The sequence below is a fragment of the Labeo rohita genome, chromosome 13 (genome assembly GCF_022985175.1).
Source record: "Labeo rohita strain BAU-BD-2019 chromosome 13, IGBB_LRoh.1.0, whole genome shotgun sequence".
Taxonomy (NCBI): domain Eukaryota; kingdom Metazoa; phylum Chordata; class Actinopteri; order Cypriniformes; family Cyprinidae; genus Labeo; species Labeo rohita.
Window position 1 is genome coordinate 32,963,444 of NC_066881.1, and position 27,819 is coordinate 32,991,262.

Consider the following 27,819-nt stretch of genomic DNA (forward strand, 5'->3'; position numbering starts at 1 on the left):
ACAGAAAATTTTAATATAACATAATATATATATATATATATATATATATATATATATATTTTTTTTTTTTTTTTTTTTTTTTTTTTTTTTTTGATTGATATATGTATATATGTAAATGTTTCTTAAATATATATATAAAATCTTACAGACTCCAAACTTTTGTTTTATAATTTTAACACAGAATATTCCTTATGCTGAAGGTCTTTACTATTGGAAGCTCATACATTGCTCTGATGTGTAATCATTTTGAACACAAACAAACTTTGTACACTGACCTTGGTAGCCATCGTCGTCAATGTCCCCAAGAGACGTGATACACTCTCCAAAATGTGCATTGTATGCATTGTCACCATTCAGTATTGCACGTTCCTCCATTACTCCCTGAATAAACCGGGACAGAAAACATTGTTTTTGGGCAAAACACTGAATGAAGAAATTAAAAACGTGGTCACTTAAAGCGTAAAGCAACACTGAGGCAATGAATGGGTGCCATCAGAATGAGAGTCCAAACTGCTGATAAAAAACATCACAATAATCCACGAGTAATCCACACCACTTAAAATCTTGTGAAATAAAAAGCTTAGAAACAAATCCATCATTAAGCTGTTTTTAACTTCAAACTCCTGCTTTCAGCTAAAATATGATTCCTTTATCCATAATATTGCTTTCTCCAGTGGAAAAGTCATTTAGCAAATATTTGCAGATCAAGCACCAAAACAGTCCAAAACAGTTCTAAACAAATACATGGGTGGATTTTGATGTGAGAGACATTATTATGAATCATGGACTTGTATTTTGGCCTGAAGCTACGGTTTAGATAAAATGCCTTATGATGGATTTGTTTCTTCCAAACATGCTGATTTTCACTTCACGAGATGTTAACTGACTAGAGTTGTGTGGAAACATTATTATGATGTTTACTTCAGCTGTTTGGACTCTCATTCTAATCATTGATCATCCAAATCTGTTCTGATGGAGAAACAAACTCATCTACATCTTGGATGGTCTGACAGTGAGTATGGTTTCAGCAAATTTTCATTTTTGGGTGAACTATTCTATTAAGAAGTAACATAGACGTAAGGCATGGCGAACTCACATTGCCACTGCTGAGGTAAACAGAAACCTGGCCTTCATCCCGGATCTCGCTGTGCATGGGTGCTCCCACCAGCAAGTCCGACAGTCCATCCGCGTTTAGGTCAACTGCACACAATGAGGAGCCAAAGTAAGAGCCCATCTGAAACCAAGCCGAGCCAAGAGCAAACGGGTCAGGTTACAACGCCATGCACAGTGCACATCACTCCTCCATAAGATGCATTACCTCATACACTTCCCTTTGGAAGAAAGTCAAGCTATGATTTACCTAAGCTGCAAACATACATGAAGGTGTATGAGATCTTAGAGCTAGGTCTTAGCTAACAACTTAAATTTTTGTCCTTTTTCTTACACAAAATGTAGTGTAAAGTAGTACACTACCAGTCAAAAGTTTTTGAACGGTAAGATCTTATGTTTTTTAAAAAAGTCTCTTCTGCTCACCCAGCCTGCATTTATTTGATCCAAAATACAGCAAAAGCAGTAATATTGTGAAATATTTTTACTATTTAAAATAACTGTTTTCTATTTGAATATATTTTAAAGTGTAATTTATTCCTGTGACCAAAGCTGAATTTTCAGCATCATTACTCCAGTCTTCAGTGTCACATGATCCTTCAGAAATCACTCTAATATACTGACTTTCTGTTTAAGAAACATTTTTATTATTATTATCAATATTTAAAACAGCGGAGTACATTTGCTGAATAGAAAGATCAGCATTTATGTGAAATAAAAAACTTTTGTAACATTATACTCTATATCATTCAAAAGCTTGGAGCAAGGATGCTTTAAATTGATCAAAATTGATAATAAAGACATTTCTAATGTTACAAAATATTTCTATTTTATATAAACGCTGTTCTTCTGAGCTGTTTAGCTGTTTTCAACATTATAATAATAATAAATGTTTTTTAAGCAGCAAATCATAATATTAGAATGACTTCTGAAGGATCATGTGACTGGAGTAATGAGGCTAAAAATTCAGCTTTGAAATCACATTAATAAATTATACTTCAAAATTTATTCAAATACAAAACAGTTTTTTTAAATAGTAAAAATATTTCACAATTTTACTGTTTTTGCTGTGCTTTGGATCAAATAAATGCAGGCTTGATGAGAGGAAGAGACTTGTTTAAAAAACATTAAAAATGCTACTGTTCAAAAACTTTTGACTGGTAGTGTTTTAGTAGTGACAGCAGGTTTTAGTAAAATTTTAGTAAAATTCATGTATCAAATACAATACAGTAGGTTTAATGAAATTTAGAGTTAATGTTATTATGCTTTTTGCCTTTTTAGGATTTTGACAGTCCCAGTCCCTACAAATTCTACAGAACAACCTTTTCTGTGTTCTTCAGAAAAGAGGGCTATTCCTATTAGAGAGCTATGACGGATTATATAAACATTTTACAGTTGGAATAAATTACATTTGTAAATAATTAGAAAACCTGATCATTACACTCACCATTTTCCCTGAGGCTTGAAAGGTCTTCACAAGAGACGTTCCTTCGATTCTGAAGATGTAAACCTAAAATATGAATGACAATGTAGTTTTGGAATGTCAAAGTGAGTGTAATGTAAACAGAACCTGAAACCAATGATGCAATTTCTACAAGTAACCACTCACTTTTCCACGGCCGCTGTCTTGAGGAGCACCAGCCGCCACGTCTATGGTATTCAGGGAGGAGAAGTGACCAGCCGTCACAGCATACCCTAAAAAACACAGATCTGTGATGGATTGACTACAGCGTGGAATATTGAAGCGGTTTTCAATATCTGAGCAGGTATTACCGAGGTAACTGTATCTGTGAAGACTCAGGTTGTCTTGATTAAGGTTGTAGTGAGTACTGGATGTCATGTTAAACACTTTGACCGTTCCGGTCCAGTAGTATGAACCAGGTGCACCCATGATAACCAGCTCCTGGAAAACAAAATAAAAACCACTGGAGAATTATTCAAAAAACCACCAGCACATTTTCTCAGGAATGAAAGGAGAATCATGGAAGAAAAACACAGAGCTGCTGGTGAGGCTCTGGTCAACCGAAAGCCACAAACTATGTTGTATTATCTGCTAGTAACCCAGCCGTGAGCTGGAAGAACGGCTGTCGTTTGTCACTTTGATCACTCGGTGGAGTCTTAAGCTGAAAGAGAACTCAAGCCTTTGAACTGTTTTAACTGCTCCACATTGTCACTTCAAACAAGACAAGTCATTTTGTTTTACATGGTCAGCATGTGACACTGAAGACTGGAGTAATGATGTTGAAAATTCAGCTTTGCATCACAGAAATAAATTCTATGTTAAAATGTATTCAAACAGAAAACAGTTATTTTAAATTCTAATAATATTTCGCAATTTTACAGCTTTAACTGTACTTTTGATCAAATAAATGCAGCCTTGGTGAGCAAAAGAGACTGTTTTTTCTGCAAAGTAAAATGCACAAACCAGACGTAATAATACCCAACAAATAGTGAAGCGATGACATAATTGTTACTTTATTTTAATTTTGATATGTCTATTTATAAGGAATATGTACTGTTATGGATGTGGCAAGCCTGAAAATAACACTTATGGAACAGACTATGGAAAATCCTGCACTAAAATAAAAAAAAATGCTTTAAAAACTTCAAGAGAGACCCCACATGGGTATCTGAACCACCAAATGTTGAAATCTGTGCTATCAGTATAGTAAAAACCTTTGGTAAAAACTTCAATTACCCCAATAGGTTTATATTGTTGATTTTTTTATTTATTTATTTTTAACTGGAAATGATTAAAATCCTTGAAAAATCCCTATTAAGAAAACAGAACAGAACAAAATACTTGTGAAACCAAATCCATTAAAAAAGCTGCAGGTTCCTTTGCTTATATTATTTAGGTAACTATACTATTAGTATATTACAAAAAGTGATTTGGACTGCTTTATTCTGGAATTAGCAATTTTTTCAAATTTTCAGGGTTTCTTTTGTATTTTTTTAAGTTTTGTACTTTTTAAAAAAATAAATAAATAAATTTGTAAAAAAAAAACAACATTTTTTAATTGTTTATTTTTTATTTTTTATTTTTTTTTTTTTAAGCTAGAAAGCCCCTGATCACGTATTGTATGAAAAACAGTGAGACGCAGTATGCTCTAAATATAAAGCATATAACTCAAAAACAATGTACAATTTGTCATAAATATTTAGCTTCTAATCTTTGGTGGAAAAATAATTTTCCCTTTTTCCGACAGCCATTATTTTAGAGGAAACAAATATAAAAGTCTGGGCACGTGGGATATCCCTCATGTGATGAGGAAAGGGGGTCTTTACATAGTTGTTTCGAGTTCTATCAAGCCACAAATGGACGTTATTCACTGCTTTTTCCATTTCACTACGCCTCACTGCTAAAAAAACCCACACAAATGCTATTTGACTCGGTCAGTCCTGCCAAACAGCACCTCCAGCTGAGCCGACAGCATTCATTCAGGAGTCAAGACATCTGTTTTAGACACTTGAAGGTCTTGAAGGTCACTTAAGACGTTCTGCCAAATGATAAAGTGCCATTAGCATCCAAACTACAAAGCAGCCGATGGAGATGCCATTCTGCTATGGGTTAATTTCTCTCTGTGAATGTTCAACACTGACTGACCTGAGGTCAGCTTCAATGCAACAAGATGACAATAGCTCTGTTTTAAAACCTAGTGAACTCTCTTGCATTTCTTAGCCATCTCTTAAAATACATAGTGTGATAAATGAAAGACACCTCAATAATTAGAACGTTCAGGAAAATAAGTTTCCAGTCATATTTAAAAAGCAAAGTGAAGAGGTTCATGTTGATGAACTGTTGGGCATCACATCTGTCAGCCTGTGTTCTCCTATCTGTTCCAGACATATCATCCAAAACCTGGACTGCATGTTTTTAATAGATTGGCTGTACTATAGACAAAACACTGCAATGGTCAATGTACAAAGTGAAGGGCAAGTGGACAAACAATTCGCAGTCTTCAGCAAATGTGTCCATCGCACAAAAACAGTTTGAATTCTGTTCAAATTCCTGCAGGGATCTGTTCAACAGAGGCCGTGGACACAAACCAACGAGTTTGTTGAGCCAAAGACTGGAATCAATGCAACCACCTTCTTAAAGGGATAGTTCACACACAAAAAATTAAATTTAATCAGAATTTACTCAATGTTCTAAAAACTTTCTTTAATCCATGAAAGACAACAACAAAAGTTTTAAAGAATGTTTTGACTGGCTTTCACAGTTTTTCATAAAATAAGTGACCAGGGGCTTTCAAGCTTTAAAAAAAATAAAAATAAAATAAAATAATAATAATAATAACAACAACAAAAAGGGGAAAAAGAAAGAAAAATGTAAACATAAAAAAAATATTATGTTTTTTTTTACAAATTAAAAATAAATTAAAAGTAAAAAACTTAAAAATAAATATAGAAAAAAGTAAAACAATTTGCTAAAGATTAAAAACAAAAAAAAAATGGAAAAATACTGAAAACAAACAAAAAAACCCTGAAAAACGGAAAAATTGCTAATTGCAAAATAAAGCAGTCCATATCACTTTTGAAATATACTATACTAATAGTACAGTTACTTAAATAAAATAAAACATAAAAGTTAAAAATAAAATCTAAAATAAGTTATTTTAAAATAAAAATTACAAATATAATAACAATATAGTTATTTCTATCAATGGTATTTTAGTATGACTGAAAACTAAAATTTATACTGATTATAGTTTTTCGAAATTAGATTGTATTTTTTGTTTTAACTTTAGTTACATTTATTTATTTATGGTTATTTTTATTTTTAAATGTATATATAGTTTTTATGTAATTTCATTTTTATTTTATTGTATTTTTAAAGTAAACGAACATGAGAAACGTTGCTCTGACAATTAGCTAAAAAAATAAATAAATAAAAATAAATATATATATAAATAAAAAAAAAACTATATATATATATATATATATATATATCCATAGAAATGAACAGGCTGGAAATTCTGCTAAACATCTTCATTTGTGTTCTGAGGAAGAAAGAACATCATACAGGTTTGGAACGACATGAAGGTGAGTAAATAATGATAGACATATTTTATTTTATTTTATTGAATTTTTTTTTGTACTTCATGTTAAAGGAAACGAAAATTAGAAATGTTGCCCTGGCAATTAGGGTTAGAAAAAAAAAATACATAAATAAAAAATAAAATAAAATATACACACACACACACATATATATATATATGCGTTTATTTATTTATAATATATAATATATATATAATATATATTATGACAGACATCTTTATTTGAACTATCCCTTTAAAACCCTGGAGAGTGAATATATCAATCATACTTTGTTATATGTAAGTGTTCATACATGTAATCGGAGAACAGTCTCGCCAGCCTAGAGCACCACACATGTGAAAACGCATAACACACTCGTACTTCTACTGACCTCTGTGAAAACGCCTGCGATCCCGGCTTGGCACGAGCCATGTTCTTCCCCATAGGTCTTCTTATGGTCTGTGAGAGTGAGTAGGGGGACAGAAAGAGAGAGAGGGGAAGGAAAAAAACAACAGACCACAAATGATTTCGCTATGAGCCTGAGCCAGCATTTACTGGAGTTCTTCCGACATTCCATATGGAGTTAGTCAAAGTCCCAACTCCATCCAAGAGGAATCTGGGGGCCGAGAGACAGACTGAGAACGACCTAGCAGCTCCGCGTTCAACAAAAGCTCTCGCTCTGGAGGGCTTTGAGAATGGGGGGGATCGCTGTGCTCTCCGGTTACAGAAAATATTGGGCTTGGATCCCCCCATAATACACTGCACACACGTAGAAGGCCCCCAATGGCAACTCACTGGAGTCAGGAAAAGATATGGAAGGAAATAAATAACTCAGGAGCTGGACACAGAAACAAATTCTGATCAAGAATTCATGCACCCTCCTTCACTCTTTCCGCAGCAAATCAAAACATCTTGTAAAATACGAGGAATCCTACCGGGATGATGAAATTCAATGCTGATGGAGGTGTTGAATTTAATATACTACAATAACATCTGTCAGAAGTATAATACGTGATGGGGGGAACGATAAACAGCGTGCGCGCGCCAGTTTTGATATTGACGGCTGCTGATTGGCACCGGAACATTCTGGGTTCAAAACGAGTTCGTTTTTGTGCATCTGTGGCTTGTTGTCGACTACCACAGAAAATAATGTTGACTCATTTCTCATTTTGTAAAAACAAGCAGAAATTATGTTTGCAAAAATGCACTTGGAAGTCCGTGGGGTAAAGCACTGCACTGGGATAAAATTTAAAATATACACTATTCTGAAAGAATAGCCACAAGACTTGAGAAAATTGCTGGCTGAGCTAATCTGTAGATTACATTTAGTATTTCTCCTGTGATCTGTATATAATGCACAAGCAAAGGAGATATTGATGAAGCAAAACTGCTTTAATAAAAATAACAGTGAATTGTTCTTTAAATAAAGAGTTTAAATAAATAAATACATAAATAGAGGGGAATTTTTTATTATTTTCTGTATAATAATACACCACATATTCAAGTAAAGCTGTTAAATTTTAAATACAGAATAAATGGATGAATGAATAAATGAATGAATAAATAAATCGATTGAAAGTTAAAAAGATTTTCTGTGGTATATAATATTATGCCACAAATTAAAGAAAATAAAATTATGAATCTGGAACATTTTAAAATAAAACAAAATAAAATAGAAAATAAAAAAATAAAAAAATAAAAATATAAGATATAAAAATAAAATGTAATAAAATTATGAACCTGGAACATTCTGTAAATAAATAAATAAATAAATGGTTAGATGGATGGCTAGATTGGATGGATGGAAAGTTGATTTTCTGTGGTATATAATATTATGCCACAAATAAAGGAAATAATATTATAAACCTGGAACATTTTAATAAAATGAAATTAAATTAAATAAAATAAAGGGGAAGTTGAAATTATTTTCTGTGGTATATAATATTATGCCACAAATACAGGAAATAATATTATGAACCTGGAACATTTTAATAAAAATAAAATTAAATAAAATTAAATTAAAAATTATGAACCTGGAACATTCTTTTAACAACGAGTATGTTTTGTGATCTCTCAACATCATAAAGTTATTATTATTTTTTATCATTATTATTTATTTTTCTTTTTTGAGGGGAGAGGGTGAATCTGGTAGAATGGTGATATCATGTTTTTTTTTTTTTTTTTTTTGTTGGACATGCACTATGATCATAATGTTTGCTGAATAAAGGTTAAACCTCCTTTATCTTGCTGTGCAAAGAGTCAAATATTTAGCCACCATAACCCTGAATGTGTCCTCCATACACCCAAATGCTGTGTTCTGCCTGAAGGGTCTTATTTCTCTCTTTCTGATTCTGGAGGTGCCAGCGCTTTGATGCCAGAAAACATCACTCTGAGGTTTTGGAGGACGTTCAGGGCGCCATAACTCATTGTGAAGCCCGTTGTGAACATGTGCCACAATAAACAGTGTCATCTTTCCAACTTGTTCTGAGGGTTCAAGGCTCAGACTTGGCCGTGATTACTGTAGTCTGCTTAAGCAGAGTATTTGCAGGACCTCTAGTGTGATGAAGACCAGAAATTCTCCAACAATGGGGTTGATTATCACTAACTACCTCACGATATATTATATACTGTCATACATATCAAAAACTCAATACACACTGTAATGAATCATCGTATTATAACCAGCATGTAGAGTGAATTTGCAGGATCAGTTTCAATCTCTCTCACACGGTTCACTTTACTTTAGTCCATTACGGCGCCTCATGGAAGTGGCTCTGACCACACTAAGAAACAGCGGTTTCAGAGTTTGCACTTATATAGCAGACTTGCTTCTTCATTAATTGAACTGTGGCTTAATTATGGTAATACTTGGGGTTAGAGGTTTGCTCAAATGGCTAACCCTAAGCATTAAAATTAGTAATAGTGGTGTTTGCTTTAGTATTTATGACTAACACATGCACATACTGATACTGATACAGTACACTAAATGTTATCCAAATTGCTCATTACAATTAATATTACATAAATATAGTCGTGTAAAGTGTGTTGTACCTTCATAACACGGTATGAGAGGCTGTGACTTGCCCTGCAGAGTGGCTGGGATGATGGAGCAGTATCCATGAGGGAGGATATACTCCGATTCATAGTATACATTCTTCCAGCGGTGAGCGCAGGCCTGCAGACAGTACAAAAAAAAGGTAATAGTTGAGAGACAAGGACTATAGACGTCAGTCATGGTAGATGGGATACTTAATTTGACACGAATGCCAGGTACAAGGTAAAAGACCGTACAATTGCAACCCATTAAACAGACTCTACATCCCTTACAGCCTTTAGCATGACAAAGGTATATACAGCACACACATCAGATCTGAAATTACATCATCTTCATCACCATCGAATGGTAAAGGCACAGAAACGAACAGGATACACGGACAAAGCTTCTTCTCTTTATCCCAGCGCCAAATTAACTTCTGAGGCAAAACCAGAGCACAGAGCCAAGTCTGGAAATGGCTGTGGATCTAATACATCCACTGAGAGGGGTTTGGTGGTTTTAGAAAGCTGAGCATCTTCATTGGAAAAGCTCTGATCTCTGGAACAACAGAAGCGCTCAAGGCTGTGAAGGCAGCCAGAGAGCATAGAGACAGAGAGAGAAAGCAGAAGGGTCATAGACAGAGGATAATAACTAAAAGCGAGTTGCATTTCCTGACGGATATCACTGAGGGAATTTCTTACAAGGCAGAGCAGTGTTAAAGTTTCAGTTAGGCTCCAAAGAGTCCATGCATTAAAACTTTTTTCTTAATATTGATCTTGACTTAATTTTCACATGAGAAAAACAAAAACACTAGGGACTCAAATATCTTGCATTAATCAAAATATGCCAGTGTACTATAAATTGTTGTACAAATGTACAAAATACTGATTAAATAAAAAGTATACAAAATATATAAAATATAAAAACCATAAAATATAAATATAAATATAAAAAAACATAAAATATTGATTAAATATTAAAAAATATGATATTCACTCTTAATGCACATAGAAATGGATTTTGTTACCTCCCGACCATATCAAAACAAGAAAAAAATTACTCTTAGGATATTGAAAAAACAATTTCAGAAAATAATAAGTCATAATCACAAACTAAATAAAAATAATAATATTAATAATAAAAATAATAATGATGCAATTTTAAAATAAAATCACAAAATGTAATAGTATTTTACAGAAATGGATTTTGTTACTTCCTGATCAAGATGAAATGAAAAAAAAAAATCTTTTAAGAAAATAAATTGTAAAATAAAAATCACAAAATGTAATATAACATACTGTTTGCATTTTTTTAAATGAAAAATTAGATTTTATAGAAATTGATTTTATTACTTCCTGACCAAGATAATACATATATATATACTTTTAAGATCTTTAAATAAACAAATAAACCTTTAGAAAACCATAAGTCACAATCATAAGAGACCAAGCCCAATAAATAAATAATGCATGAGCTCTTATGGCATCTCTTTTTTTCCTATTCTAAGTGAATAAAATGCCACATCAGAGCTGTTTTTCTGCTCTCATGATCTTGTTTTCTATCAACTGTGTATTAGATCTTGTAGATGCAAGAAAGTACAACTCAAATGCAACTCGACATGCAAATATTACAATGACATAACTACTATTGGTTAGATATGCATTAATATTCATGTCCGTAGCACAAACTGTTTATGCATCAAAGTATAATACATTGGTGTGTTTGTGTGACAAATAGAAACAGTGGTACTTGTCTTAGCAAACACCACTAATGAAACAGAGCCACACAAAACAGAATTCTACTTTAATCAAGTCAAGGAAAAAATATGGAAATGATCAAGCAACAAACCAAAACCTCTCTGTTTCGCTCATTAATACAGTCCCGTAATCATATGCCACAAACTTTCCTTTCCCTATTTTATCAAATCCCTCATCGAGGAGCTCAAGACTGTGGAGAAACCAAATTCCCTCCAAAACAGTTCAGCTTCCTGTTTCTGCGTTTACACAGTCCATTGAGATAAACAAGCGAGTTAAAGATATTACAGCCACACGCATTCACGAACGCTCGCACATGATGTCAGATGACTATCTGGCAGTAGTTTGTTGCGTTGAGAAACACTGCTAGCCTGTTTGACTGTGTCGGAGCCTAAAGCAATCTGCTCAACTGTGCTGGCAGCATCATCTAAACTCATTCGATAACCATCTCAGCTGAACGTCAATAAAACAACCTCAGACTAATGACAACCAAAGGAACAAACTCCAGCTTATTCCCTGGCAGCCAGTGTTGGGAAACACACAGGACAGACGTAACGAAATACGTAATGCTTAACTAAATCAGGAACGAGCTCGAGAGGCTCTGAGTCACCGCGGATCACGGGCTAATCATGTTCCTGCTCTGGCTGAGAGCTGATTGGCTGAGCGAAGGCCGCCACATCTGCACAACAGCTCTCTTACATGCCTCACATATAAACATGAATCTCTACCAAGGTTGTAGGTTTGATTTTGACATTGGTGGAGACATAACACCAGACAACAGACATTTAATTGTTTGATCGAAATTATTGCTATGGACAATTTAGTAGTGGCTGGATATTGGTAGGTACATGTCATAGCATCTCTACTAAATTCTATGCCTATGAGCGAAGTCTGACTTTGGAAACTACAGTTCTCTCCTTAAATATAAAGAGGTCAAACAACAAACTGATGAGATTTGTTTTTAATGTTCCTATAATCCCATTTTGTAAGTGACTTTTCTGTCTGTTTTAAAGATGTTTTCTTTGGATTGTTTGACTACTCGAAAGAGAATATAGAAAATACAACTTAATTAGTTTGTGCTAACTGAATTTCACATACTTAAAAATCTGGCTCTAAATACCTTTTCTTTATTCAAAGTAGATCACTACACTGATTACTATGCTTTTAATAAAACCGTGGTAAATTTCCTAATGGATTTGTATTTGTGTATTCTTTCTTTCATTCTTTTATTCTTTCTTTCTTTTTCTTTGTTTTGTTTTTAGAATTGCCTTAATGGGTTGATGTTTTGTACTGTTTAATAAAAAAGAAGAAGAAAAGGTTCACAATACACGTTCTGAAGTTCCCATATGAATCAAAAGATTTGCGAAACCATCATTTCAGATCGTGACTTGTGGATCGCGAATCATTCAATTCGCAAAATGATTCGCCAGCCCCGCAGAGATTCCCTTCTGAATAAAAAAAATCCACTAACCTGCTCTGTAGTTCGGATCTAAATCAAATGATTCGCGATATGTGAAGTTCCAATCTAAATCAACTGAGTTGCGAATCATCTCCGAAGGCTACGTGAAGTTCCGATCTAAATCAAAAGATTCAGGAACCCGCTCCGATGTAAATACGCAAATGATTTGCACAGCGCGCTTCGAAGTCCCGATCTGAATCAAATGATTCGCGAATCCACACTGAAGTTCGGATATGAATCAAATGATTCGCGTACCCGATTCGAAGTTCCGATCTAAATCAAATGGGTCCCGATCAGCGCTCAGTAGTCCAATCTGTATAATGATTCGCGAAATGATTCACCAGCCCGCTCCGACTTTCCGATCTGAATCAAAAGATTCACGAACCCGCTCCGAAGTACGCGATCTGAAACAAATGATTCGCGACACGTGTTTTGAAGTCCTGATCTCAGTCAAATGGTTCAACTAGCAGTTAACCAAAGGTGATCCGATTGTAACTGTTTTTAAATAAATTATTACCAGTCTTAAACAGTGAATTATTTCTCAGTCAAATGGTTCACGCCGAGCAGTGAATTATTTTGTGACGCAGCAGCTTAAAAAAAGCTCAGATTCACCCATCTCTTTACATGCTTTTTAAAATCATTACAAGCGATGTCATAATTCGAAAATGAAATGCTCGTTTCATTTGTTTTTGCTAGTTAATTACTTGAACTGAATGATTGAAGTCACAAATATCCTTTTTTCCATTCCAAAGATAACATCCATGAACTTATTCAAGTAACTGATTTACTGCTAACTAGTGAAAACACTCCATTAAAATGGCGATTTGCAATTAATTCACTGAATTTTAAATTTGACCACTGCAGTTCAGCTGGTAAAAGTTCAATAGGAAATCAGCTGACAGCATCCAGTCATCTCATGGAACTAAATGTTAAAATGATCATTATGATGTAATAAATATTTGAGAAATTATTGCTGTATCTGGCAACATAAAAATAGCAAATGGGAGAAGCAGATGAACACAAAACGGCATAACAATAGAGTTAAAAAGTGTCAACTTTATAATGCAACTGAACTGTTACATACATTTAATATTATTGCTAGGGACAATTTAGTAGTTGCTGGATATTGGTAGGGACACGTCCCTAGTGTCCCTGCTAAATTCTAAAAAAAAATTCTAAAAAATTCTTGATTTTTACAAATACAGCTGTTTGTTGCGGTGGGACACACACTCACACTGTAATCACATACATCTATAAGGAACATGCTGAAGTGCTTTAAGGTTATACATGAAATAAAAAACATGAAAAGGCGATTTGTGACTTTTTATTTTACAATTTAGATTTTTTTCCTAACAATTTTTAGTTTATCTCTCACGATTCAAACTGTTTTTCAATTCTGAGTTTATATCTCAAAATTTGATACTGAGGTCAAAAAACAGCATTTATTTGAAATAGAAATCTTTTTTCTAACATTATAAATGTCTTTACTGTCAGTTTGCTGACCTCAAATGGTAGCATACATATCAAGTTTATGGTGCAATCAACATCAAAAAGCCCAACGTCACCTCTGTGGCGAAATACACTACATAAAACAAAAAGTTATAGCTCTAAAATCTGATTGCATGAGCTACGCCACGTCTTGGTTTTGGTGCCAAACACCTCCTGATTGTGTTGGCATCTCCCTCACACATGCCCGAATGCCCATATGTTTCATCCGGTCTTGACTTGTAAATACTAATCTGCTAACCAAATTATCATCATTACAGTTTCCACTATATATCATCTCTCCCTCAGTCTCTTTGATTTGAACATATCAGCACTGCAAGTGTCCTTGCCTCTGATCAGACCACCCTGATCCTGCCTTCCTGTAAGACGCCCATCAAAACCCAGAGATGCTCAAGGCTTCAACCCCACAGCAGCTGAGACGTAACAAGGAGTTCGACCTCGAGTCGGACCACCACAACACGATTCAAGCCTGATGAAAGCAAGAACCCCAGAAGACTTGTCTTGTTTGACTTGTTTGTCCAGTTAAAGTGTCTAGAGCTCCAGTTTGTCATCATGAGAAAACGGCCCTCACTTCAAACGCTTTCTCTTGATGTACACAACAGCTGGAGTTTAACAATGCGGTCGTCGTGAACGATTCTGTAACAATGATGGCTTCATCATTTCTGCTTGTGTTTTACAAGTCGATGCGGTTTGTGTTAAACAACTGCTGAGACGGTTAAAAATTCAGCCGTTAAGAACAAAAACTGTGGAACAATGGATGAAGTAAAAAAAAAAAAGGCTATTGTACTCTCACTGGAGAAAAGCATCAATTTTCTACTCTGACTTATGCACAACATCACTCAAATGTTAAATCAACACACAAAAATCCAAACAACATTGACCACAATTACCTATTTAACACTCTTTCATCTTCATGTTTTATGTAAACTTTGAACAGGTTTCCTTTCTAATCTGCTTCCTCAAAGTAAATGTTCTGTGCAATATTAAGTGCTGCAAGAATAAACCTAAAACCCAGAAATGAGTTCATATTTTTGCACTTCAGGTTTCATCATCCCAGAGCCAATGGGTTTTCGGTTAAATGCCTGAAATAAAATCTGTACTTAATACAATCAAATGATTTGCCATACATGAAGTTCCAATCTAAATCAAATGATTCATGAACCGGCTCCGAAGTCCCAATCTGAATCAAAAGATTCATGATAGGCTACACAATGTTCCGATTTAAAACAAATGATTCATGAACCCCCTTTGAAGTTCCAATCATATCAAATGACTCGATAACTGCTCCAAAGTCTCGATTTGAATCAAAAGATTCACAAACCTGCTCTGATGTAAATCAAATTATTTGCAATACATGGTCCGAAGTCCTGATCTTAATCAAATGACTCGCAAATCCACACAAGAGTCCCAATCTGAATCAAAAGATTTGTGACCCTGCTCCGAAATTCCAATCGGAATCAAAAGATTTGTGACCCTGCTCCGAAGTTCCAATCTAAATCAAATGATTCGTGATCCGGGCTCTGTACTGATCTGAATAATGATTTGCGAACCATCACTTAAGACCAGAACTTCAGAGCGCGGATCTCGATTCATTCAATTCGAGAAATGATTTACCAGCCCACAAGTTCTGATTGGAATCAAATGATTCGCAATACGCGCAGAGGCAATGGGTTTTTGGTTAAACGCCTGAAATAAAGTCTGTATTTAATACAAGCTCATTATGTATTCATGTTTTACTCCAAAACACAAAATACATCAGTAATACCCCACTGTTGATTTTTGAGGTTTTTACATGTCTTGATTGAAAAAGGGGAAAAAAGTGTCTAAATGGGACTCTACATCTATTTACAAGTCGCTTTCACAGCTTTGTTGTGTTTATAATCACGCTCTTACAAACTTTACAACTTGTAGATTTTAAATAAGCATTTAAAGATTTGTCAGAAACTTAGTTGTGGAACTTTGTTGTTAGTTTGACTTTAGAGTTTTACATCTGGAGATTGTATTTAGGCCTCAGAATTTATGAAAGTTGTGTTCATTTGTGAAGATTATCATGATGAACAAAACATTTAGGAATCATAAACTTTTGTTGGTCACAGATCCAACCAATCCAGTGGAAAATCCTAATCCTTTAGACTCTCAGTTTGGCTTGATTTCTTCGTCAAGATGGAACATACCAAAATTTTGCCATTGGGTTTGTCCTGTCGAGCCAGACTGACCCCCATCCACTCGTCGTTCCTGTCTCCTTGACACGTCTTCCCGCAGGACTCCCTCTGCTTATTTCCTAGAGTACAGAATGAGAACATTACTGTAGCCAGCAGAAAGACAAACATCTCTGTCGGCAATGAGAAACACAATAAAACCACTCTGAGACCAGACAGCCTGAAACAAAAGTCAGACAGTCAATGTTTGGGGCCATTTAATATGCTTGAAAACAGACAATACTGCTTTGTATTAGTAAGAAGAGTACACAAAATATTGGAAATGTAAAACTCATGTGTATCAAATGCAAATATATAAAAGTGTATGAACTTATTCCAAAGTTCACAACACTGATGGGAAACTGCTCTACTTAGAGAATCAAAGCATAGAAGCTCTATTTTTATTTCTATTAGCCAAACTAAGTTCCAATCCCACAATGCAGTAGTAAAAAAGTGTGAGCAACCTCCTAAACACTGGTTAATAAACTTTCGTTTCCCAAAATAGTTGTTCATGAGTCCCTTGTTTGTCCTGAACAGTTAAACTGCCTGCTGTTCTTCAGAAAAATCCTTCAGGTCCCACAGAATCTGTGGTTTTTCAGCATTTTTGTGTATTTGAATCCTTTCCAACAATGACTGTATGATTTTAAGATCCATCTTTTCACACTGAGGACAACTGAGGGACTCATATGCAACAAGTACAGAAGTTTCAAACATTCACTGATGTTCCAGAAGGAAACACAAAGCATTAAGAGCCGGGAGGGGGGGGATGGAGGGGGAATGATATTTACGGCAAAATAAGAAAAACCTACGCATCTTCGTTCAGTTCAAAAGTTTACACCCGCCAGCTCTTTATGCATTGTTTTTCCTTCTGAAGCATCAGTGAGCGTTTGAATCTTCTGTAATAGTTGCATATGAGTCTCTCATATGAGTTGTCCTCAACGTAAAAAGATGGATCTTAAAATCATACACTCATTGTTGAAAAGGGCTCAAATACACAAAAATGCTAAAAAAAAAAAAAAAACAAAGAATCTGTGGGACCTGAAGGCCATTCTGTTTACTAAAATGTAAGGCATTTCAAAAATAACTCAAAGCATGATCATAGTTCATTTACCTCAAAGGTTTAGGATTAAAAATGGCTAACACTGGTGACTCCGGAAAATATAAACTACGACATGTCAGCTTCTTGAATTAGACATGAACTATTTTGGAGGTATTCTATTGTCTATTTTGGGGTTTTAACTGTACAAAAATGGAGGATTTACGAGCAAGGCGTGTTATTCCTGCAGGGAGTTTATCTAAGCATAAGGGTCGGCTTTAATGTTTATCTATGAGCGTTGAGCTACAGCGGCCCACTGAGGGGCAAACTGTGATTGTCCACAGGAAAAAGAGTGATGGCTCCCGGGACAGCTGCTGTTTTCTTTGGCTCTGGTTCTTTTCTCCTCCTCCTCAGCAGACTGACAGCATCGGTGCGGAGACTTGGAGACTTAAGACTGCATAATGCCCAAATGAACTGGTATTCCTGTTCAACTCCCACCCAGTTTTGACTGAATGAATCAACGCTGAATGAATCAAGACAAGCACTAACCAGGATAAACTAGCATGAGCTAGGATTCATAAGCCAGTCTTTTTTAGCAGCTATTATACAAAGTCAGGAGACAACCTTTTACCTCCTAAACAGCAGCTTGTCAAAGGTAGGACAAATGGTTCTAATCACGTCTTGTTTGATGTTAATGCTTTTGCCCCCAAAGCTTCGAAGCATCCAAGGCACACAAAGACGAGCGCCAGATTTCAAATTAGGAGGGAAACACAAACTGTCAAAAACCAAGATGAAGTTTGCTTGGGATACAGACAAAACATTATTTTCGGCAATTAGCAGCGAAGCATCATCCAAAAAACACTACACATTGAACACAGATATATTTCACAGGGTCAAGAATGCAGGAAAACCGCAAGAAGAATTCCCTTCTTAAAAACCTTGGCCTTCACTTCAAATAAGAAGGCGCAAGGAATGTTCCTCAGATTATAAACATCTCATCAAATCAGCGACCCCGGGATCCCTCCCGGCCATCTCCGCAACAGTCGTGTTTGTTTTCGCATCTGTGTGGGTCCTGAGTGCCGCGTTTTTCTGGTTGTGAACCGCTCAGCGAGGGGATGAAAGGTAGGATGAGATCTGGAAGTGTGTAGTGAGTAAGCGTGAGGCCGGAGTGTGCTGGTAGGTTAACGGATAACTGAAAGAAAACAAATGTGCATGCTACTTTGATCATGAAGGTCAACAGTGAATGTAGTGATAGATTTGTCAGGTAAGGATCTTTTTAACACTGTTGGACATTTCGGTCCAATAGATGGCAACAGTATGTTACTACAAAAAAACTAATTTAATTAGATTTCATCCATTTTCTGTACAATTTACACTATTATATGAATGCTTGTCAAGCCAGGCTCACTGGAAAATGTGCCTCTTCCTTCATTTTTGCTCCAAAGCTGTACCTATACATAATTCACTGCAGTTTACAGTTGAAATCAACACTAGTGGTAGCAAAACACTACTACTTTTATTTCTTTTTCACACAGATTTTATTATGGGAGCAGATTATCCATAAACAAAGACTTATTTTGGGCAGTTCCTTGCACATTACTATGTTATGCATTTTTAGCATAGTACATCATTTGTAAACTAATACATTTAGATGTTTTTATCACACAAAACAACTCCATATGCATGTCTTTTCTAAAAGTAAACTTACTCATTAGCTCACCCGGTACAGCATTGCACTGGAGATGTGAAGTGCTTGTGTACGAGTTACTTACAACACAAGTCAAAAAGAGCTCAAAGCCTGATAGAAGCATGCTAAAATGGCATGTTTGCAACAGCAAACAGCTTTTCATCACGTTTGCTTTTGTTAACACTATTGGTTAGGTTTAGTGTAGGTGGAATTTCCAAATTGCTGTGATGCTACAATGATCAACATTATAAAACATTGCCAGATTCACATTTGTTGGATATAACTGAATGCACTTTTAAAGTCATTCACTGGACGTTTTACTTCTTCCTTCATTTTTGCTCCAAAAACGTACCTATATGTACAATTCTAGTTGAAATGAATACTAGTGGTAGTAAAACACCAACTACTTTTATTCCTTTCCATACAAATTATGATTACGGAGGCAGATTATTGAAAAATATAGACTTATTTTTGGCAGTTCCTTGCACAATACTATGTTATGCACTTTTAGCATAGTACATCATTTATAAACTAATACATTTTGATCTTTTTATAACACAATCAACTCCATATGCATGTCTTTTCTAAGAGAAAACTTAAAAAAAAAAGTAAAAGTAAACACTTGAGAAGTGAAGTGCTTGTATACGAGTCACTTAAACACAAGCCAAAAAAACTTCACAAAAGAGCTCAAAGCCTGATAGAAGCATGCTAAAATGGCATGTTTACAACAGAAAATGGCTTTTCATCTCATGTTTGCTTTTGTTAACACTCGGTTAGGTTTAGTATAGGTGGCATTTCCAAACTGCTGTAATGCTACAGCGATCAACATAATAAAACATTGCCATTGGATACAATTGAATGCCCTTTTAAAGCCACTCACTGGACATTTTACTTCTACCTTAATTTTTGCTCCAAAAATGTACCTATACATAGAGTTCCAGTTAAAATGAACACTAGTGGTAGTAAAACACAAACTACTTTTATTCCTTTCCATACACATTATGATTACGGAGGCAGATTATAGATAAATATTTTTGGGCAGTTCCTTGCACAATACTATGCTAAGACACTTTTACCAAAGTAAATTATTTATAACTAATACATTTTGATGTTTTTAATCACACAAACAACTCCAAATGCATGTCTTATCTAAAAGTAAACTTGCTCACCCAGTACAACACTTCACTTGAGATGTGAAGTTCTTTTGTACAAGTCACTTAAAACAAAAGTCAATAAGAGCACAAAGCCTGATAGAAGCATGTAAAAATGGCATATTTGCAACAGCAAATGGCTTTTCATCTCATGTTTGCTTTTGTTAACACTATCGGTTAGGTTTAGTGTGGGTGCCATTTCCAAACTGCTGTGATGCGTACAGCAATCAACGTGATAAAACAGTGTCAGATTTGTTGGAGATAAATGAATGCACTAAATGAATGAGCCACTCTCTGGACATTTTATTTCTCAACATGAGTACAAAACAACATCATTTTGCAGAAATGTTGCCACAGGCATGTTTTCCCAGTGAGCCTGGGTTTAATATACTCTAAGTATATTTATAATAAACGCTTCTCTCATCTTACATGCCAGTTCTTCCACTAAACTCATTACAATTGCTTTGCTTTTTCTTTGAGGAACAAATGCAATGCTGCCTTAGAAATTGGCCAAAATTTGGCATGAAATTGCACCTATGATGAATGGAGTCTAGGTAGTCAGCTCGCTAGGTTTTGGAACAGATCTATTCCTATAATAGGCTATAAAACATCCTTCAGTACCCTCATCCCACAGACAATAAACTGGCTCTGTTACTCTAAATAAATCGTAATTGCTCGTCCTGAATATGGCTTTGAATGGGCTCTGTGTTGCTTAGAAGGAAATGGCATAATTACTGTATTTGATGAAGCTAAGAGACATACTAGTAGAAAATTACCTCCCGTAACAACTGAGGACAATGCATTTCACTTCAAATAATAAACTTGAATGAATGCCGTAAAATAGAAGAAAGGATCTGCAGTACACAGCTAAAGAATTGCTCAAAATATGCTTGCAATAATCAAGCTCATGACCATTTCGTAACCGATAAATAGTTTTGTGTCTGCAAGCAGATGAGTAAAGGTCTAGTCATGGTACTCCGATATCATCTGACCCCGTCCACAAGAGTCACTAAACATTCTTCATAAATTGACAACAGACGGAAGGTTTAAAGAAATAGTTCACTAAAACGGACAAATTCTGCCATAGTTTACTCACTCCATTTAATTTCCAAAGCAGTAGGACTTTCCTTTTACCATGGAACATAAAAACATCTTCTTGTTCCACAAAAGAAATAAGGTCACATAATTAAAGGAATAGTTTGCCCAAAAATGAAAATTTGCTGAAAAAGTACTTATTCTTAGGCCAGGTATAAATGAGTTTGTTTCTTCCTCAGATTTGGAGAAATGTAGCATCACATCACTTGCTTACCAATGGATCCTTTGCAGTGAATGGGTGCCATCAGAACGAGAGTACAAACAGCTGATAAAAACATCACAATAATCCACACCTAGTCCATCAATTAAGATCTTGTCAAGCAAAAGATCCATGTTTGTATTGCATTTAACCTCCATAATCCATAATGCTATCTCCAGTGAAAAATCTCCTGTTGTCTCTCACATCAAACTTCACCAACATATTTGTTTACAGTTGTTTTGGACTGTTTTTGCTTGTAAATGGTGCTTATTCTGTGCATATATCTCTCCTGACCCAGACCACTTTTTCACTAGAGAAAGCTATACCATGGATAGAGGATTCATTTTAGCCAGAAGCAATGGTTTAAAATTAAAAACATCTTAATGATGGATTTGGTTCTTGCAAACACACAGCTTTTTGCTTCACAAGATATTAACTGATGAACTGGAGTTGTGTGGACTATTGTGATGTTTTTATCAGCTGTGTGGACTCTTATTCTGACCCATTCAGTGCAGAGGATCTATTGGTGAGCAAGTGATGTAACGCTACATTTCTCCAAATCTGATGAAGAAACTCATCTACATCTTGGTTGGCCTAAGGGTGACTAAATTTCATGCATATTTTTATTTTTTTTGGATGAACTATTCATTTAACATCACTTCAGACACTAGTTCCCTCATATCAGTAGCAATATTTCTCAAGGGGGGCACCTGAGGGGTCTTATCCCATATACTTCATGCAAACTCAAAGCTGGGGGCCCCAGAACATGTCGCATTTGCTCGTGTGCGTTCTGTCAGTAAGATACAGCGCGAGCAAGAGCGTGCGCATTAAAGCCGCATAAACCTATGAGAGGCCCTTTAAGACATTATTCAAACTATATTCGTGCACACACAATCAAAGTATTCACACACACTATCAAACTCTCTCTCATACATATTATAACGTCTCTCACACACTATCAAAGCTTTCACGCACACTATTAAACTCTCTCCCGTACACTACTATACTGTCTCTCACACACTGGGGTCCTGGGGCCCCAGCTTTGAGTTTACAGTATAAGTGTGAATAGACTCTAGACCCTTAAGTAAAATACTGATAAATATCTAGATAATAAATAACGCTTAGACGTGTGAAAAGTCTGTGTTTCATGGTGTTTGGCTATTGGTCACTTATAGTAGGCACAGGGGAAAAAAATATTAGCATTAAAAATAAATAATGTTTAAACAAAAATCTGTCATTTTATGCTGTTTTATACATCTACACTGGATCACCAACTAAGTACAATTTGTAATCTACAAAAACAAAAAAATCTTTGACTTGACTTTCCAACCAAACATTGATCTGCGCTGTCTAGTTTGTAGCACAGCGTCACCAATCAGATTTAAATCCATACATAAAAATGAAACAGGCTGGGTGCAGATTAATATTTCTGAAATAAATATTTCTGTGAAACGCGTTAGGTTGCACAGAAGAAAGCCCAGTCAGAGGACTTTTATTTTGTTGCAAAAAAAATAAATAAATAAATAATAATAAAAAAACTCATTTAAAAATAGAAACAGGTCACTGCCTGTATTAAAAGAAACAAGAAATAACAAAGCGACAAAAGCTGTAATTTATTTTAAAGCCTTAAATCTATAGTTTGAATAATTTGTAACTATTTGTACTTGTTATGGACATGTGATTTTCTTATTGCTTTACCTATTTTATTATTATGTTTTTAATTTTCTTTGTTTATTTTTATGTAATTTATGTTATCACCCTTGTATGTTCGTTGTTCTAAAGATTGCAGTTATTAAAAAAGAATAAAAATAAATAAACAGAGGAACAGCTGATGACGTCACTGGGATCGCCCACCTGTGTGGAAAACAAATTTTGTCCTTTATCCATTTTCTACCCATGAACCAAAAAAAAAAGAAATCTCGTTTTTTTTTTTGTTCTTCTGAACAAACGAAAAAACGAAAAAATAAGCTGCTTTCTTGTTTCTTATTTCATTTCAAATTGAAAAGCAAACGATCAAAACGTAACATGCAAGAGAGTTTGTAAGCGCATATGTGAATGAGTTTGATAGAGATTGGTAGTTTGCAAGAGAGAGTTTGGTAGTTTGCGAAAGAGAATTTGATAGTGCGTGTGAAAGATTTGTTAGTATTTGAGAGACCGTATAGTAGTGTATGGGAGAGAGTTTAATAGTGTACGTGAAAGCTTTGATAGTGTGTGACAGACGTTATAGTAGCGTATGAGAGAGAGTTTGATAGTGTGTGTGAATGAAGTTTGAAATATGTCTTAAAGGGCCTCTCATATAAACCGCTCTCATCTCTCCACCACAAGAAAAGAGCTTCAAGAGATTTCTACACATTTGCTCCTTGGCACGGCCGTTCGGAAAATATTAGCCAAACCATTCATCATTTCTATCAAAATACCTCAAAAGCCAGACTACAGACATTTTAACTGATTTTAAACAGTAATATTAATAATGTTAAAAAATAATAATAACAATGATATTGTCAGCTGTCCATCACATAAACAAGCTCATAGTATGATGCATGCTTACGAAAGGAAAAGTGTAAATTGACACGCTATCAGCGCTGAAAATGAGTGTTAGTATAACAAGTGTAATGCGAAAACAACAGGATAAGATAACAGCCCTGTTTTTGATTATAACTGGGAGAAGAGTTATTAAAAGTGACCAAAACACGGTTGCTAAAACATTTGTCCAGGCAGGTTTTCAAATATTGACCTGTCCAAACTCCATGTTTAACTTCATGAGTAATTTCTGTAGTACAGTGGTTTGGGTTAAACTACCCATGTGAAAACAGTTCTGCTCTTTTAACAGCTGATTTGACTGTGCAGATGACATCTTCTAGCTGTTTTTCACCTAAACCGGTGCTATAATACAAAGGCACAACTGACACTTTAACAGGATATGATAATAATAATATTTCAACACACTTTCACTTCCCTTTTTAAACACATTTAGACATTTTTAAAACATGTTCTTTAGACACATTCTTCTACATTCTTCAAGATTCTACAAGACTAATGCATTTAAGAAGTAACATTTATTTGTTACAATACATATTGTTGCAAAGCAGCTTTACAGAAAATCATGAAGGTTAACATTTACAATATCTTAATGACTTATAGCCGAATGTAGCAGATTATGACTGAGCGATAATATAGTTTATACTCAGAAGATACTTACGTGTTTCCCAGAAGACAAAAGAAGTTAAATTTACCCTGAACTTCAATTTCAAAAAGTTTTCACAAAGGTGTATGTAAACTTTTGACCTCAACTCTATGTAAGTATACTGTATGCAGATGGTAAAGGAGTGTTAAAGCCAAAACATTGAGGCTGCAGTTTTCACCCAACAGGCCATCAGGCTTGTGAATGACACCTCTCCCCCCATCACTGCAGACACATACTGATTCTGAGAGGTGTCAGCTATCCCATCCTGCCATACAATGCAAACAACATCAGAGACAGACTACCAGGGCATACTTTCTGCACACATATACAGTTTTTTCATTGCAGACAAGCATGCTTTTTAATTTGCAACAACATGGACTCAATCTACCTATAAAGGACTTTGCACATATACGTATTCTTTGTTTACATTGCACACTGTGCACTTTATTTTTTGCACTATTAATAATTCTGAATTTTTCAGTATTTTTTGTAATTGCAAATCTGTAAATGACATATTGTGACTTTTGTTTTCATGTTCTTAACTATTAGTAACTACTAAGTAAGATCTACTATATGTGGACTGTCTGGACCACAAAACCAGTCTTAAGTAGCACGGGTATATTTGTAGCAATAGCCAAAAAATAGAATGTATGGGTCAAAATGATAAATTTTTCTTGTATGCCAAAAATCTTTAGGATATTAGGTAAAGATCATGTTCCATTAAGATATTTTGTAAATTTACAACCGTAAATATATATATAAAAAAAATACATTTTTGATTAGGAATATGCATTGCTAACATTTGAACAGCTCAATATTTTGATTCCAGATTCCAGATTTTCAAATAGTTGTATCTCGGCCAAATATTGTCCTATCCTAACAAACCATACATCAATGGAAAGCTTATTTATTCAGCTTCCATGTCTAAGAAACTGACCCTTATGACTGGTTTTGTGGTCCAGGGTCACATTTATGAGATCATGTGAGGTACACACCTCTGCCGAGGTCCATCTCAGTGCAGCGTTGCTCTGGGTTGTTGCGGATCCGGCACTTGTATACGGCTCCAGGTGAGTGTACTGAACTGCTAAATGATGAGTTTGCTCTGGGAGCCCCAACCACAATCCTACAGACATCAGGAGAAACATACGGTCATTACACAACACAGCTACACATGCAACCGGGATTGCATGGGACAAAAGTCAATTTATGCCATTTGGTTATTATAAAACGGAAAACAATAGTGATATTCTTCGTAAATCTGCTTTTTGTCTGGAAGTGTCATGGATGAATAATAGCAATGCCTAATAAGTGAATTAGGCCCGAAGGTGTTTTTGCCTTGTCATGCTGTCATGGTCTGGCTCTACAATTCAGTGATGCAAGAACTACATCATCATCTCCAGTGAAGCAAAGGCAATGATTTGGGCGCTGGCCAGTGTTTCCCTTTAAACTTTAGGACAGCCCTTGGAAGAAAGGCTCAACATCTGTACGGTCACAAGAGATTTTAAAAAGTCGTCCGAAATGTAATGGCAAAAGCTGGATTATGAAAGTAAGGGAAAACACTGCCCTTTTGTTAGCATGAACTGAGTAATGCAGAACCACATAACGTACTGCGTTAGATTAGATAACAAAACATCAAATCAAATGTTGTTCTCCAAAAGCAGGAAGAGATTTATCCAGAATTAACATCAATTTCTTATTCATTTTTGCTCTTTTAATCAACCAAGGATTTTCAGCACTTAAATAGTTTCAAAAGATATCCTGGTGAAAAAAAACAGCATATGCTGGTAGGTATATTTTGATGCTGGTTTAAGCTGGTCCTTTGCTGGTTTTTGCTGGTCATGTTGCTGGTCAAGGACCAGCATGAACCAGCAAAGAACCAGCTTAAACCAGCATCAAAACCTACCTAACCAGCATATGCTGGTTTTTTCACCAGGGTATGCAACTTGATATGTTATTAACGTAACAATACATATTTTTAGGTAACACGTGTCCTTGTTACACATGTACTTACTATTATAATAACAATGAATTATGCATAATTACATGCAAGTAACCCTAAACCAAACCTTAACCATACAATAAGTAAATATGTAACGTTAGTTAATGTTACTCAGTACTTAAATGTATATTTACACTGTAACAAGGACACCTTAAACTAAACTGTAAACCATTTTTAACATGGCTTAATTACCCAAATGATTTTTAAAGCCACAGTGACAATCCAACACTAAAATCAATAAAAACAAACAAAATTTACACAGAAAACGATGCTAGCGTTCATAATTAGCGTTCGCCTGAGGTAACCATAGCGACAGAAAACCGCTTGACGCTATCGTTATTTATCATTTTATTACATATTTAGCCAATTTAAGACGAAACAGTTTAAAACGGATTTTAGATAATCTACAATTTTACGTACTATACTAGCGGCGTCGACGTAATGAGATTTATCGGGTTTTTTTTAACAGACTATGGGACTTTTAAAAGTGTAGCTTACATTTAAACCACTGTTTTTTTGTAAATAAAACATTTTAGTGACCAGAAAAGTTAAATTACAAGTTAGCTAGCGTGATTATTTTTACCTGATGCTGGAAGAAACTGACATTTAGCTGAGGAGGTTAACGTTACCTTGGCAACCGAAGACCGCTCGAGCGCTTTCCGTTAGGAAAGTAACGGAAAAACTAAGGTACTGATTATTTACTGTAGATTTATATATTTCAAAACTTTAGTTTGTTTTTTTTATTAAGTCTTTAAGACAGTTGACCTTTGGCTTACTGTACCAGAGGCGCCAAAAGACAATTTGGGCTGCGCTAGACAAACCTCAACAGACTAAAGAGACCCAGAGAAGTTTCTTTGAAGACGCTGACCGCTTTAAAAATAATTTTCAGCATTATAAACTGACTGTATAAATATTTATTCCCTCTCTTAACATGTACTCACCAGCGTGTGTTGTCATGGACGTGCTCCAGGACGGAATATCCAAAAAACGTCGCATCTGGTCCTCGGAACACCACGGGATGTTGTAAGTCAATGTTGAAGGAATAAGCCAAAGAAACCAAACACAAACACACAAAAACATCCAAAGCGCTGATTTTCCGCGTAGAAAGTTCCGTCATTCTGTTGCGCATCCTTGTTGCTGATGAGAACTTTATAAAAGCTATTAAAACTGTCTATAGAGTTTCAGAATTGATTGAGAAAACTACATTTATACAACTACACGACTTCCTTTTCCTAAAGTTGGGAATGAAACGCATGCAAACAGGGTTTGAGTTTGTGAATCGGAGGTTTGGGTCAGGATAGCGCTCTCATTGCATGGCTCTTCTCTTCTGCTGCTCAGTCTGTTGCGTCTCTGGAGTTTCACTTGGCATT

At 35.2% G+C, this 27,819-nt stretch overlaps 1 protein-coding gene across 1 annotated transcript in view; it reads right to left on the reverse strand.

Moving 5' to 3' along the window:
* The window catches only part of itga9 (integrin, alpha 9), a 106,731-nt gene extending 78,935 nt beyond the window's left edge, over positions 1-27,796 (reverse strand). Inside the window, exons 1-10 of the mRNA XM_051126216.1 lie at positions 27,391-27,796; positions 25,446-25,573; positions 16,075-16,181; positions 9,199-9,322; positions 6,539-6,606; positions 2,881-3,010; positions 2,717-2,802; positions 2,555-2,617; positions 1,097-1,234; positions 276-381 (exon numbers count right to left, since the gene is read on the reverse strand). Coding sequence (XP_050982173.1) covers positions 276-381; positions 1,097-1,234; positions 2,555-2,617; positions 2,717-2,802; positions 2,881-3,010; positions 6,539-6,606; positions 9,199-9,322; positions 16,075-16,181; positions 25,446-25,573; positions 27,391-27,578 — 1,138 coding nt within the window. The 5' untranslated portion in view covers positions 27,579-27,796. The remainder of the gene's footprint in view (positions 1-275; positions 382-1,096; positions 1,235-2,554; positions 2,618-2,716; positions 2,803-2,880; positions 3,011-6,538; positions 6,607-9,198; positions 9,323-16,074; positions 16,182-25,445; positions 25,574-27,390) is intronic.
* Positions 27,797-27,819: the final 23 nt, after the last annotated feature.